Source organism: Diabrotica virgifera, chromosome 1 (genome assembly GCF_917563875.1).
Source record: "Diabrotica virgifera virgifera chromosome 1, PGI_DIABVI_V3a".
Lineage (NCBI taxonomy): Eukaryota > Metazoa > Arthropoda > Insecta > Coleoptera > Chrysomelidae > Diabrotica > Diabrotica virgifera.
The window spans coordinates 16301052-16316960 of NC_065443.1; the positions used below are offsets into that span (position 1 = coordinate 16301052).

The 15909-nt window shown below is 33.2% G+C and overlaps 1 protein-coding gene across 1 annotated transcript in view; it reads right to left on the reverse strand.

The window, feature by feature from the left end:
* LOC114331528 (zinc finger protein 236-like) overlaps nt 1-15909 on the reverse strand; it is a 60808-nt gene that overhangs the window by 34469 nt on the left and 10430 nt on the right. Inside the window, exon 2 of the mRNA XM_028281482.2 lies at nt 273-496. Within this exon, the coding sequence (XP_028137283.2) occupies nt 273-496 (224 nt within the window). The remainder of the gene's footprint in view (nt 1-272; nt 497-15909) is intronic.

A 15909-nucleotide genomic window follows, 5' to 3' on the forward strand; every position in this document is an offset into this window, starting at 1 on the left:
CTGCTCGGGAATGCCAAAAATTGTGGAGAGTGGATCTCTTCCTTTAAATTTTATTTATTTTTTCAAGAATTCCATCAATTAAGAATATATCAGAAGATAAACATGGATGCTGCTTTATGTATCCTAATAAACGTACTTTAGTCATATCAAAGGAGTACTAATAAAGAATTGTGCATAATTCACTGAAAAAGATTCGCTAAAGTTACCAATCGCAGTAATGACTCATTTAAATTATTACATCACGTGACCAGAATCTACAGATAAGTACCAACCTTTGTGAGTTTTCATGTGGGTTCTCAAGTTGCCGACAGTACTATACGTCCTCTCACATCCATCGTACTCGCAGTGGAACCTATTGATCGTCGTCTCCTTGGTCTCTGGATTGGTCGCCGTAATTGTCAGGGTGGCATGCGAAGGCTCGTTTGGCATTTTGTTGGAAGATCCGGGGTTGATCTGCATACATATCTCGTCCAATGACACTGTGTGTTGTACAAAACTGAAAAGAATATATATTTACGAATGTATTCTCTAATGCTTTTCTGTTTTTAAGATTGTTTTCTGGTTTTAAGGTTGTTTCGTGGACCTTAAGAAAGCATTTGACAGGGTCAAATTAAAGGATGTTATCCATTTATTGTACGCAAGAGAGGTACCTCTAGGAATAATTAAAGCGATCGAAAATATCTACCAGAACAACACAATAACAGTAAAAGTAGATGAAGAACTAACTGACCCAATTGAAACTGGCAATGGGATAAGACAGGGAGATTCCCTGAGTCATCTATTGTTCAACCTGATCATGGACGAAATAATAAAAAAAGTAAGAACAAAAAAATGATACCAAATGGGAGAAAAACAACTTAATCTGCTATTCAGACGACGCAATACTAATCAGTGAAGATAATTTACAACGTATGCTGCACTAATTTAATATAACCGCTAGAAAATTTAACATGTTAATTTCCCCAAAAAGACTAAATTCATGGTTATAACAGCAGATCTAATAAGATATAAATTAGATCTGGAGGGTCAAATAATAGAACAAGTCATGGAGTTTAAATATTTAGGCATCACACTATCTAGCTACGGAAAGCTCGAAACAGAAGTGGAAGATCAGGTGAATAAAAGCAAACAGAGTCGCAGGTTGCCTGAAGGAAACAATATGGAGAAATAAAAACATCGGAAAAAAAGTGAAAGGCAGAATTTACAAAACAGTCATCAGACCAATAATGACATACGCGGCAGAAACACGACCTGATACAGAAAGGACAAAAAGAATGCTAGAAACAGCAGAGATGAAAACACTGCGAAAAATCGATGGTAAGTCACTGTGGGATAGAGCTAGAAGTGCAGATATACGACGGAGATGCAAGGTGGACAACATTAATAACTGGATGAAAAACAGAAGAATACAATGGAATGACCACATAAGCCGAATGACAACAAATAGAGTAGTAAGGAAAGCGAGAGACGGTTTCCCAATAGAAAGACGATCAGTGGGAAGACCACGAAAAAGATGGAACGACAACTTTGGCACATTGAAAAACAGACAGAGTCATGTCTATATAAAAAGAAGAAGAAGAAGGTTTTTTCTATGGTATTTACGGCAGAAAACATAAACAGTTTGATTGTTTGTAAACTTGGTGAACAGTTACCAATAGTGAACATACAGTTTTCGGGCAAGGGACATGTACATATGTTCCCTTAAAGTAAATCTTTTAACATCGATCTCGTGTCATCACAATGGCAGCTATGTACGCAGTTGTTCCCGCTTGGCGGCGCTAGTGTAGTTGGGGTCAACGTTTTGGCAATTCGTGCAGTTTGTATATGGAGTTTTGTTTACGATTTAATAAATAATACATTATGACAGAAAAATACGGATCTTGGACTGTTTGTGCGTTGAAAAACGAATTTAGGAGAAGGAATGCGAGAGTTACTGGAAAAAGGAAGCCCTTATCGAAAGGTAAACTATATTAATCATAGTCTTAAGGTTTTAGCTCAGAGCAAAATAAAAATATTTATGTTGATATGAGTTTTATAATGAAGTATTTGTATTTGGGTTTGAGCTCTAGAAATAAAACATTAAGACGATGATTAATATAGTTTACCTTTCGATGAGGGCTAATGTATGCAAATTGTTTAGTTGTTAAAACTATTTTAAGGGGAAAGGCGCAAAATGTCGCTTGTCAAAATGTTCAATGTGTTTTAAATGTATTCTTTTTTTTTTTTCGAATCCTGAGAAAGCTAAAAATATTTTTGAAAAGTTTAAACGAAGAATGAAAGATTACATTATTACTGACGGCCCAAAGTCCCTGAAAAGTTCTATGTTTATTTTAATAAGTTACAGAGGTGAAAATAAAAAAGAAAATTTAGTGTGATTTTTAATAATTGTAAATATTTAATTCAAAAGAAACTTTTTATTTATTGTAAGGGACTGTCGGCCCTCGGCAATAACGTAATCTTTCATTCTGCATTTAAATTTTTCAAAAATACTTATTAGTTTTCTCAGGATTCGAGAAAAATGAATATAATTAAAAGACATTGAAAATTTTGACAGGCGACATTTTGCGCCTTTTCCATAACAAATAAACAACTTACGATTTTTTACAGTCGGATCCAGGGCCAATACGTAATCTGTTTCAATAAAATGTTTATTGCAGATATGTACGTGCATTTATTGTCGGCACATATATGTATCCCTTCTTATTGCTACAATCCACTTTTTTCTCATCGGAATATCTTTGAGAAACCTGTGCCCTGATGTTCTCAATGAGCACAAAGGCACTGCACAACATTGAGGCATTTTATTTTCTCAAATTAAATTCCCACAGTGAAACAAACATGCAATATTTAATGTTGTTCTGAAGCTATTTTCTTGTGGCATTTTTATAATCAAGTATATTCAAATGGGAAATAAGCCACAATTTTACCTAAAAATGATTTAATAATTTAAGTCGAAACGTTAATAAAATCATTTTTAGGTAAAATTGTGGCTTATTTCCCATTTGAATATACTTGATTATGCAATGTTTACTTAGAAATAGATCGATTTGAAGAGCTGACATGACTTCCAACTACACAAGCGCCACCTACGTTGAGCTTTCTAGATTAGCTGAAATTTTATATTTTAAAACAATTATCATGTAATTTAAAGGCAAAAATCAAATGTATTTAACAGGTTTATACAAACTTCATTTGCGACAAAATACAAAATTGCTAAACTCTTCACCTTAAAAACATATTTTGATCTTTGTGTAATAATGAATTTTTACTGTTGAGTTGATTTTATTTAAAAAGTTGATTTCGTATGTATAACTATTCAAAATCGCCGGTCGCATCAAGCGTTATTTCTTAGAGAACAGTTAATTCTACACAAAAAGTGCTAATAAACATTTGTGTTCTTTATCTCAGCTACATTTTTCTTGTTTTTTTTTTACATTTTATAGATTCTTGGTAAATCGATATTTTCTGTTTAAATTTAAAATAGTTTTAGTGGGAAAGCCCGAGGGTAGGAGTGGCAAACTTTTTTGCATCTTTTGGGGTCTAAGAATTGACATTGACTGGACTATTTAGTCTCTTTGCAAAGGAAATATATGTCTGTAATCAATTATCATTATCTCCATAAATACAAAAACCAAAACTCAAGGTGATATCACTTGTCGTTGAAACAGAAACAAATATTACAAATACGTATAAAAATAAAGATAACGCCACAATTCCGATGTTATACTGATAAAAAGATCTATATACATCTTTTCGTTGTGTCAAAATCCTTTACATAAAAGAATAATTCTCGGTACTTTAATAGTATATTATGCAACGAGCATTTAATGATGGTCATTATGAAGTGAGTATGAGGGCTTCATAATGATAATTAAATGCAAGTTGTATACACTATTTTTTCTATGATCAGTCACAACAAAAATATGTTCAAATTTATTAATTTTGTAACTCAAGTAAATTCAGTAGTTTGTCAGTTTGACGGTTTGTTTACATATTAAGAACTGTCAAAGCGTATGTATTTGACTCGCCATTGGTCACTGCGCGTATGCCTCCTTCATCGCGAATTCTATTGGTTAAAAATCTGTATCTTAATGAAAATCTGTATCATAATGAAGTTCATTATGATACAGGTAGTGACATCATAATTAGGGATTCCAATGAACTGTCAGTGGTGGTCGGTGGATGGCTAAACTGACATGCCCATAGACATAGTTAAGGGGGGTGGTCATGGCGTATCTAATGTTTACATTGAATATTGACAAATTTGCAAAGAATATCCTGTTTGGTTTTGTTTTTTTGTTAATTGTGTAGCGAAATTTGTGAAATTGTGATAGCAAATTAAATATGAAGTGGTTTAAACATTGGATACGCCTATGGATGACAGTTTCGCCATCCAGCAGCCATATTATATCACGTGATTTGGAATGCCTAATTGATATATATGAGAATAGAAAAAAATAAATAAGATTTTGAACAATTTTCTGTTCTTATACAGTGGATGAAAAATTTGTTTAAAAACATAATATATACAGGGTTGTCCATCCTCTAAAGAATCTGTACAGAAAATGACTTGGTATTAAAAGTTTTTTCTTCATAGAAATTTATAGGGCCATTAAAGGCCGCATGAAAATATGCATTTTCTTGTATCATTTCTTATATCTTTTCTGATATTAGAAAGTTATATACATTTTCTTGTATCGTTTCTTGTACGTGTATTTGTGCCCTGTATAACACTATGCAAGTTCTTGTATCGAAAATTGTATTTAATCACTGAAAAAAATATTGTACGTAGTACCAATGAACGGGGAGGTAAGGGATCGGACTTAACAACAATACATCAATCGATCCAAAAGTCAACCTCACCTGCACGAGTGGTAGTCTAAAATTACCTGGTGCCTCCTGCTACATAACAGACGAGGCTCTGGCGACCGAGTATGAGCGGGATAACCATACAACAGTTACAGGGAGTCAAGGAAATGTGATCCCTACAACTCACCAACCCGCCTGGCCAGCGTGGTGTTTTATGGCTATTTTCCCCAAACTAGCAATGTCGAACTTACAACAAAGCGGAAATGGACCCCAGGTGGGTAGGAGAAATCCGGAGTCCCACATCGGGAAACCGATCAGCCTCATGGATTCTGGGGGAGGCGAAAGCTCGACAAGAACGAATCAGAGAAAACGGAAGAAGAAGGAATGCAACAGAATACATATAGCCACATATAATATCAGATTCATGGCTCAAGATGAAAAGTTGTACGAACTCGAAGAGGAATTAACTAAAATCAAATGGGACATTGTAGGATTGTCAGAGGTCAAAAGAAGAGGAGAGATGTGTATAGACCTAGAATCAGGAAATCGCCTCTATTACAAAGGAAAGGAGGACGAAACATATGGAGGAATAGGATTTCTGATCAAAGAGAAAATTAAACAAAACGTAATCGAGTATAAGAGCATATCAGATAGAGTAGGATATATCATACTAGAAATTAGCAGGAAGACAAGAATGAAACTAATACAAGTATATGCTCCAATAACAACACATGATGAGGAAGAAATTGATAACTTTTATGATGACATCACCACAGCAATGGAAAACAAAAATATAAAAACAACAATCGTTATGGGAGATTTTAACGAAAAAATCGGAAAGAAAATGGAAGACTCAGAAAACAAAATAGGAAACTACGGACTTGGATCAAGGAATATTAGGGGCGAAAGACTACTAGAATATTTGGAACAACAAAATCTTCATGCAATAAATACATACTTTAATAAGAAGCCAAACCGAAAATGGACATGGGTCTCCCCAAATGGGGTGACAAAAAATGAAATAGACTACTTCCTCTGCCAAAATAAACAAATCTTCGAAGACGTAACTGCACTTAATAAATTCTCAACTGGCAGCGACCACCGCATACTACGAGCCAAAATAGAAATAAGCAAACTAGCGACGCAGAAATCTAGAAGAAAACCAACGGCTATTGACCATAGCAGAATAAGACAAAACGCAGAAGAATATAGACAGACTTTAAGGGAAAACTATAATCAACAAGTACCAAAGGAAGAGTCAGAAATTAATAAGATCAATGAAGAAATGAAAGAAAAACTCTTGGAAGCGGGAATGAAAACTGCCAAAAAACTAACAACAAAAGAAAATAGATTAAGTAGCGGGACAGTTAAATTAATGGAAAGTAGACGAAAACTAATAAGCGAAAACAAAAGAAACACAGTAGAATACGTAGAACTAAACAAACTTATTAGAAGAAAAACCAGAGAGGATCTAAGAAAACACACTGAAAATTAAATCGAGAAAGTAATTGAGAGAAATAAGGGCCTAAAATGCTTACGACCAAATTTAGGGAAACCACTACTCATTTCAATAAAGGATGAAACAGGACGGGAAGAGAGGAGAAAAGATAAGATATCAGAAGAAGTAGAAAGGTTTTATAAAGAACTATACACCTCAAAGAAAGACGCAAACTTCAACACTCAGGAATATATCAAGAAAACAATCACGAATGTAAACTCAGAAACACTACCAAAAATAGAAAATTATGAAATAGAAGCAGCACTATCACAATTAAAGAACAACAAAGCACCAGGACCAGATGGAATCCTTGCTGAAATGTTGAAAGAAGGGAAAGAAGAAATCTTACAAACATTAAGAAATCTGTTTAATCAGTGTCTACATAAAGGAGAAATACCCGACGAATGGAACGAAAGTCTTACAATCCTGCTATTTAAGAAAGGCGACAGAAAGGACATAAAAAATTACAGACCCATCTCACTGCTGTCGCAAACGTATAAACTATTCATGAGGATTATCAACAACAGACTAACACACAAATTGGACTCGTATCAACCCGTAGAGCAGGCAGGATTCCGAAGGGATATAGCACCACTGACCATCTTCTAACAATTAGGACACTAAAAGAAAAAGCTAACGAATACCATATAGATCTGCACTTAGCGTTCGTTGACTACGAAAAAGCATTTGACAGCGTGGAAATGTGGGCAATAGAAAAAGCTATAAACAACTGTCGAATAGATTCCAGATACAGAATGCTAATACATAATATATATAAGAAAGCAACAATGACAGTACAATTGGAAGAAACCACAAAACCCATACCAATTAACAGAGGAGTGCGACAGGGAGATGTTATTTCTCCTAAACTATTTACATTAGCACTGGAAGATGTTTTCAAAACAATGGAATGGACAAACATGGGAATAAACATAAATGGAAAGAAACTAAACCACCTAAGATATGCAGACGATGTAGTAGTCATAGCATCAAGTTTTGAAGAACTACAAACCATGCTAACCGAACTAGCAAATGAATCCGAACAAATAGGTCTAAAAATGAATTTTGCCAAAACAAAAACAATGACAAACACACAAGACAATAGAAACGTAATACTAAACGACACCACAATAGAAGCGGTTAATGATTATACATATTTGGGACAGATTATAAAAATAAATAAGGAAAACCAAACAGCGGAGGTAAAAAGAAGGGTCAGATTAGCCTGGGCAGGATTTGGAAAATTAAAATGGGTCCTAAAGAATAAAAAAATACAATACTTAAAAACAAGAGTGTTTGACCAGTGCATACTCCCAATTCTCACATACGCATGCCAAACATGGACCTTGACCAAGGCAAACATGGATAAAATAATAAAGACACAAAGAGCCATGGAGAGAGCAATGTTAGGAGTAAAATTGACAGACAAAAAGCAAAACAACTGGGTCAGAAATAGAACAAAAGTCAGAGACGCAGGTCAACATATAACCAGGCTAAAATGGAGCTTCGCAGGTCATAACGCTAGACAAACGGACAATAGGTGGAATAGCACGATACAACAATGGAGACCATGGACAGGAAAGAGAGCAAGAGGACGACCCCAGATGAGATGGGGAGACGACATTAAAAAGATAGGAGGAACGCACTGGAAACAGAAAGCACTAAACAGAAGCGAATGGAGGAAACTGGGGGAAGCCTATGTTCAGAATTGGACGAATTAAAGGGCAAAAGAAGAAGACCAATGAACGCCAATCATTGACTTTTTTTACATTGATACAATGAAAATTTCGTTAATACTATAAACATGTTGTCATTAAGTAACGACCATATTCATTATTACAATGTAATTCTATTCATTAAAAAATAATGAATAGAATCATTATTCCAATGAATCTTTTTATCTATCAAATGACTTTTTTCATAATACTAATAATTTGTTCATTGTATATATGAAATTATACATTAGGATTATGCGGTTAAATTAATGAATATAAAACGTTGCACTAATGTACAGTGTTCTTTAAATTACGAACTCGTTTATTGAATCAATGTTTTCGTAACATCAAATCAATGTTTTCGACTTTGATTAATAACTCGATACATTGTTTTGATGTAACGCAATCATTGTATTAATGTAATATACCTGAATCATTAATCAATTCATTGTAGCTTGTACATAAACCGATACATTTCTCAAAACTCTATAAGTGTTTTTATTGGTGTAAAAAAATCACGTGACAACAGTTGCAGCTTCCTAGCAAACAGTCACCCTGCAGAATCTGAGGAGCGGTGTTTGGCACTAGTGAATTGGTTAATTTTTCTAAGGTATGTATGTACATATATTTTTAACTATTTATAAATTATTTTGTTGGATTTCTATAAAAATAAGTTGTACTTCTATTTCCACTTTTGCAGATTGATATTATGGACTTTGGAGTGGCATTTGGAAATGAAAATGGACTTATTGATGGATGGGACAGCATTAATTTCGAAAGAATTATCTCCTTCCTTCGGTGTGAAAGTCATATCAAGAATAAAACAAATAAATTTTTATTTGAAAAGATTACCCATGAAGACATTACGGAATGTAAGTACCTATTTCATTATTCAATCCTGCATATTTAGTATTAATTAATTTTTGTTCTCTGTAAATTTTTCAAAAGCTAATTCGACACATAGGTAAAAGAAAATATGAACCATTTGAAAATATTTCTAAATGGTATAATCTTATAAAAGATTAGTAAATTAAATCTTTAGGTGATTAAACCGTAAATAATTGAAAAATATTATTAACTCTTGCAGTCGGTAGTATCTATCAAAGTAAAAATAAACATATCAACATCTAGCAATTTTTTTCAGGATAAATTAAAATATTTTCTATAAAAAAAGTGATACCCGAAAATACAACTATGTTCACTATTTAGATTTATTTTTGTTATATAATAATTATTAATATAAATTGTAGATGGCTAACATGCAGTTATTCTTTGGGTTCTACATCGATATTTTGTACGAACTAATAAAATATACCATCAAAGATTTCCAGTAATCATTCTTACATCGGGAAGACCCAGCAAGAAGTCGAAGATCATATTAGATTTTTGAAATCAAAGGAAAATGCCATTCAACCATTTGTTTTTTTGTATGGGTGGTGATAATTAATGCCAGAGAGATGTTGTATTTATGGAGGTGTTATTGTAGATGTATTTATTTTCACGATATCAGGTATACATTTTTTATATAATATAAATATATTTTTATATATTTTATAAGAAGAATCAATTTCTGTTATATTTAGTTATTCAGTTTTTTCCAAATTACATTATAAAAAGTTATTTTGTTAATTAAAAATATAGTATTTTTACTACAAAAGCGATATTACGTAGGTCAAAATTTTTGACGTAAGAGAACTGTCAAAATTTTTGACGTAAGAGAACTGTCAAAACATATAAATGTGAATTTTCATTATTGTCATGTTTATTATAAACATGGCAATAATGAAAATTCACAATCTAATGTTTTGACAGTTCTCTTACGTCAAAAATTTTGACCTACGTAATATCGCTTTTGTAGTAAAAATACTATTGTAGGATTACATTCGTTTAAGTTATTTTATTTTATCATAAACGCGAGCCGAAAGCCAGTTAAGTGGCATTTGCCTAATAATAAAAAAACGCGATAGATCTATAGGTTCAGCATATCATGGCCAAGTGACAGTAGTCAAAAAGTCAGAGAAAAGTGGAGTTGACATTAAGACGCTGATGATAGGGGACAGACGGCCTTTTTCATCAGAATAAAGACGAACGACGAAATAAGATAGCATATTTTTGATATAAAGCCGTTTTAGATGTTCAGTGTTAATTACCGTTCACATTAGTTGTTACATTATCCTTGTAATTACGAGTTCTGCAATAAAGTATTTGTTGTATCCTAAAATCGACCTGTGGCCAAATAATCAACCCTAGACAAACAGAAGATAAAAGCCTACATTTTGGGGCCTCGTCCGAGATAGCAGATAGAAGACAGATATAATAAGGATAATCAGAGATATGGATTGAACGTGAGATCGACTGACGCTGACGTTTAGCCGCATATTGCCGTGCCGATATTGTTTTGAATGCTGATATGTTTTGAGTGAAACACAATGATGAACTCAAGCCTATGAAATGGTAATAACGAGTTAAACTATTACAGACGATTTGCAAGGTAAGAGTTTTTTTTTGCAACATTCTACCAAGCGACTAAGACGATAAGAAGATTGAACGTTATATTTTCAATGACATTTCCCTTTTGTTGATGTGCTGATGCAACAGAAAATTCAGATGAACTTTGAAAACACGTTTTAAGAAAAAGTTTTTTATATGAATGAACGATTAATTGATCTTGATTTAATTTCGTGTCCATTATAAAAACATTCTAGTATATTTTTTGTTGACGATATATTTTCGTTTTAAGATTAGGAGAACGTTAATTTTTGTAGGTTTTATAGCACAAATATGCATTACTAAGGTTATTTCATTTTTTGAAAAGGTTTAATTTTTGCATGCTTTAGTTTTTTACGTAGTTATAAATATTTCTTTTGATATTGTTGAATATTTTTTGAAAATATTTTATTATGGCAACTTTAGGTTCTATTCGTAATATTGACTATAATATTACTCACGCTAAGTTGAGAGTTGTTAAAATTTTGCATTACATTTGTTTTTCCACTGAAGGTGAACCTCGAAAAACTAGAAAAGCTTTGCGTGCTTTTGCTGGTTTTCGGCTCGACGACACTTCCAAACAATTTTTGAGTAAATGTAACGATGTAAGTGAAAAATTTGATCTTCCTGATTTAATTGCGATATGCCAAATTCTTGATTTGAATTATAAAAATGAGAAGCATGACGTGGTTGTTCGCATTTGTTCCTTTTTGAATACCTTCATTAACGACGACGAAACTGAAGATGACGAAGAGGAGGATGACGTATCAGATATAGACGAAGACGACGAAAGACGAAAGGAAGACGAAAGACGGGAAAATGATGAAAGACGAGAAAAAGAAAAACGACGATTGGAAGACGAAAGACGGGAAAATGATGAAAGACGAGAAAAAGAGAAACGACGATTGGAAGAAGAAAGACGAAAAGACGATGAAAGACGCGCAAAAGACGATGAAAAACTTGAAGAAGAAGAAAGAAGAAGACGTGAGAGAAGAAACGACGAGGATAGACGAAGACGCGAAATTATGACGAAGGACGACAAATATGTGATGAAAGACGTAGATATGAACGAAGTAATGACGAAGAAAGACGAAGATACGAAGACAGACGATATGACGAAGATATTCACGTACATGAAGAAATTGGAGAAAGAAGCTATAGCGCAAGCAATAACCCTGAAATTAGATTCGCGAATAATGGAGCGACTGGTACAAGACGACAGGAATCATTTGCATTAAGTTTTAGAGATGTGGAAGACAGCATAAGATCATTTAATGGAAAAGATGAATATTCTATTCGCACGTGGATTATCGAGTTTGAAGAAGTAGCTGAGATAACAGGATGGAACGACTTACAAAAATTAATCTATGCAAAAAAATGTTTAAAAGGACTTGCCAAATTGTTTGTGCAGTCAGAAAAAGGCATTAGAAGTTGGCCTGATTTGAAGAGATGTTTAATCGAAGAATTCGGAGTACATGTAAATAGTGCACAGATACATAAGATGTTGATGACGAGACGAAAAAAATCTGATGAGACTGTACAAGAATACATGATTAAAATGAGAGAAATAGCTAATAGAGCTTACTTAGAACAAGAAGTTGTTATAGAATACATAATTGATGGAATACAAGACGAATCATCCAATAAACTAGTGTTATATGGAGCAAAAGATTTTGCAGACTTTGAGGAGAAAATTAAACTGTATGAGAGGAAACACGGTAAGGAAACTACTGAACAAGCTCGAGGCTTTAGAGCAAATAAAGAAGGATCTAAGAAAAACGAGGACATCGTTAAAAATGAAAAAAGAGAGAAGAATGACGGGAAAAGACAGAACAACATTACTTGTTTTAATTGTGGAAATAGAGGTCACAGATCTAAGGACTGTCCAGATAAGTCCAAGGGAACGAAGTGTTTTAGCTGCAACAAATATGGCCACGTTTCAAGTAAATGTCCCAATAAAAAATCGACGAAGGCTACTACAGAAAACACAGCTTTGAATGTAATTGAGGTTCAGCCAAAAACAGCGCTTAAACTTACAATTAACAGATCACACTAACAGCTTTATTTGACACCGGAAGTGATATATGTACGATAAGAGAAGATGTGTATGACAAATTCTTTAATGATATTTGTTTAACACCCGACACCATAATGTTGAAAGGCTTAGGAGAAAATGCGAAAGTTAACACATTAGGATCATTCTCTACACAAGCTGACGTTAACGATGAGAAGTTTGATCTAAAATTTCATATTATCCCAAAAGCTGCGACATCTTTTCAAGCAATAATTGGAAATAATATTTTACAACAAGCATCTGTTAGTATAAGAGATGATGGGATAGTAATGTGCAAGAGGACGGACGAAAACTTTATTATGCACATTATGCTTGACGAAAAAGACAAAGAAGATGAAGTAAAAGTAGCACATATTGAAAACGAAAAACATAGAGAAACTGTTAGGCAGTTAATGGAAAGTTATGAACCAAAGAAAACGAAGACGACAGAAATTGAAATGAAAATTGTCTTAAAAAACGAGGAACCAATTTATGAAAGACCCAGACGATTATCTGTTCCTGAAAAAGAAGAGGTAGATAGGCAGATAAATAATGAATGGTTAGACGAAGGCATAATTAAACCTAGTTGTTCGGATTTTGCCAGCGCAATAGTATTGGTAAAGAAGAAGGACGATCGGACAAGAATTTGCTGCGATTATAGAAAAGGTACTCAGATGTCTCACGTGGATACTCTTAGCCGATATTCAAAAGTTTTAACGGTTACAGAAGAAGATGGTATAATACAAAGAATTAAAGTGACTCAGGATAAAGACGAGCACATCAAGGCGATAAAACAAATACTTCTGACAGACGCATATGAAGATTTTTACTTAGAGCACGAAATATTATACAAGTATGTCAATAGATTAAAACTGTTAGTTGTACCGAGAAATATGCAGACTGAGATAATAAGAAGAAGTCACGAGATAGGACATTTTTCTGAGAGAAAAACTGAGGAAGTAATAGTTAAAGACTTTTATATAGAGAAATTTATTTTATTAAAGAGAAAGTTAAAAATGTTATTTCTAACTGTATAGCATGTAGATTAGGAAGCAAAAAGGAGGGAAAAAAAAGAAGGAACACTTAATCCCATACCAAAACTAGATGGTCCACTGCATACATACCATGCGGATCATTTGGGTCCAGTGCAGTCTACAAGTAAGAATTATCAGCATATACTTGTAATTATAGACGATTTCACCTTTGTTTGGCTTTACCCGACGAAGTCGACAACGACGAAAGAAGTTATAACTTGTCTTGAAAAGCAACGAAGAATATTTGGAAACCCTTCTCGAATGATAACCGACCTAGGTACAGCATTTCGATCAGAGGAATTTGAAAGATATTGCCAAGAAGAAAACATTCAACATGTTCTAGTCACAACTGGAGTGCCACGAGGAAACGGTCAGGTTGAACGAGTGAATAGAACAATTATCCCTGTTCTTACGAAATTGAATTTAGAAGAACCTACGAAATGGTATAAGAATGTTGACAGGGTACAAAGTGCGTTGAACTCTACTTATCAACGAAGTATAAGTACTACACCTTTCGAAGTATTGGTTGGCGTAAAAATGAAAAATAAAGAAGACATTCGAATCAGAGAACTCAAGATACCGTGGGTCGACAATGAAAGTGACGAATCCGAGTCGGATTCTGAATAGGATGGCCGAGTGTAGGATTACATTCGTTTAAGTTATTTTATTTTATCATAAACGCGAGCCGAAAGCCAGTTAAGTGGCATTTGCCTAATAATAAAAAAACGCGATAGATCTATAGGTTCAGCATATCATGGCCAAGTGACAGTAGTCAAAAAGTCAGAGAAAAGTCGAGTTGACATTAAGACGCTGATGATAGGGGGCAGACGGCCTTTTTCATCCGAATAAAGACGAACGACGAAATAAGATAGCATATTTTTTATATAAAGCCGTTTTAGATGTTCAGTGTTAATTACCGTTCACATTAGTTGTTACATTATCCTTGTAATTACGAGTTCTGCAATAAAGTATTTGTTATATCCTAAAATCGACCTGTGGCCAAATAATCAACCCTAGACAAACAGAAGATAAAAGCCTACACTATATATGTTTTTTTTTCTTTAAACTTATAGATATTACTTAACATTAGTTTGAGAATCGGCAAAAAATCGTTGCTTCCACCTATATTTGTAATATTTATAGATATTAAGTCGTCATTTTGTTTACTTATTATTTATTTGTATGATATATACAAATATACACGAAGATGATATTCACTGAACCAAAAAAGTACGTAAATATAATGAAAAAAATATTATTGTTTTATTATTACTATTTTATTGTAGTTTTATTATTATTGACACATGTATTATGTATATTGGACTTATAAACTTGTAATCTTATTGGGCAGTGTCCCGTTGAAAATAAATAAATAAAAAAAAACATCGATTCAAAAACGGGGAGCATTAATTTTCGTCCAATGATCAGTATCGTTGATCCAATGTAAGTAGATACATTAACTTATGCTCAAAAACATTAATCTTTATGAATTAGTACGTTCATTCAATGTACTTTAGAGTTAAGAATTAATGTACCGATACATTGATTCAATGTACCGATCCATTGATTCAGTGTACCGATACATTGATTCAATGTACCGATACATTGATTCTTAACTAGAAAGTACATTGAATGAACGTACTAATTCATAAAAATTAATGTTTTTGGGCATTAGTTACTTACATTGGATCAATGATACTGATCTTTGGACGAAAATTAATGCTCCCCGTTTTTGAATCAATGTTTTTTTCATTATATTTACGTACTTTTTTGGTTCACTGATTCGGCACGTGATTGGTCGAAATTTTGTTTGCCACCCTGTGTCACGTTACATTGGTATGGTAGTACTGGGTCTACAGCTGATTTTAAGGACTTTATAAAATTTATAAACTTTTAAAAACTTATAAATTTAACATTTTAATTTTTAACCAGAATTTTTACGTTGACTGTTTGAGGTTGATTATTTGTGTTTTTATTTTGTTTTGATATTTGTGCTAAAATATTTGCATTAGAATTATCTTCAGTTTGATCCAAATTAGGAACTATTGTATTTTCCTCTATTAAAAAATTATGCAATGAGAGCCAAAGTTATATGTTGAACTTTACTAGGAGCTAAATATACCTATGGTTACACATAGTTTCAAAAGTTATGCATCACCCCTCGTGTTCATGATGTTTACGCTTTTATAAATCCGTATCTTTATCACATATTTAATGGGCCTTTTTTATAAAAAATATACCATTTTTAGTTTTTATTTTATTGGATTACCCATTTAATTGACCTGGTTTTGCCCAGTTGTAAACATTTGAAAA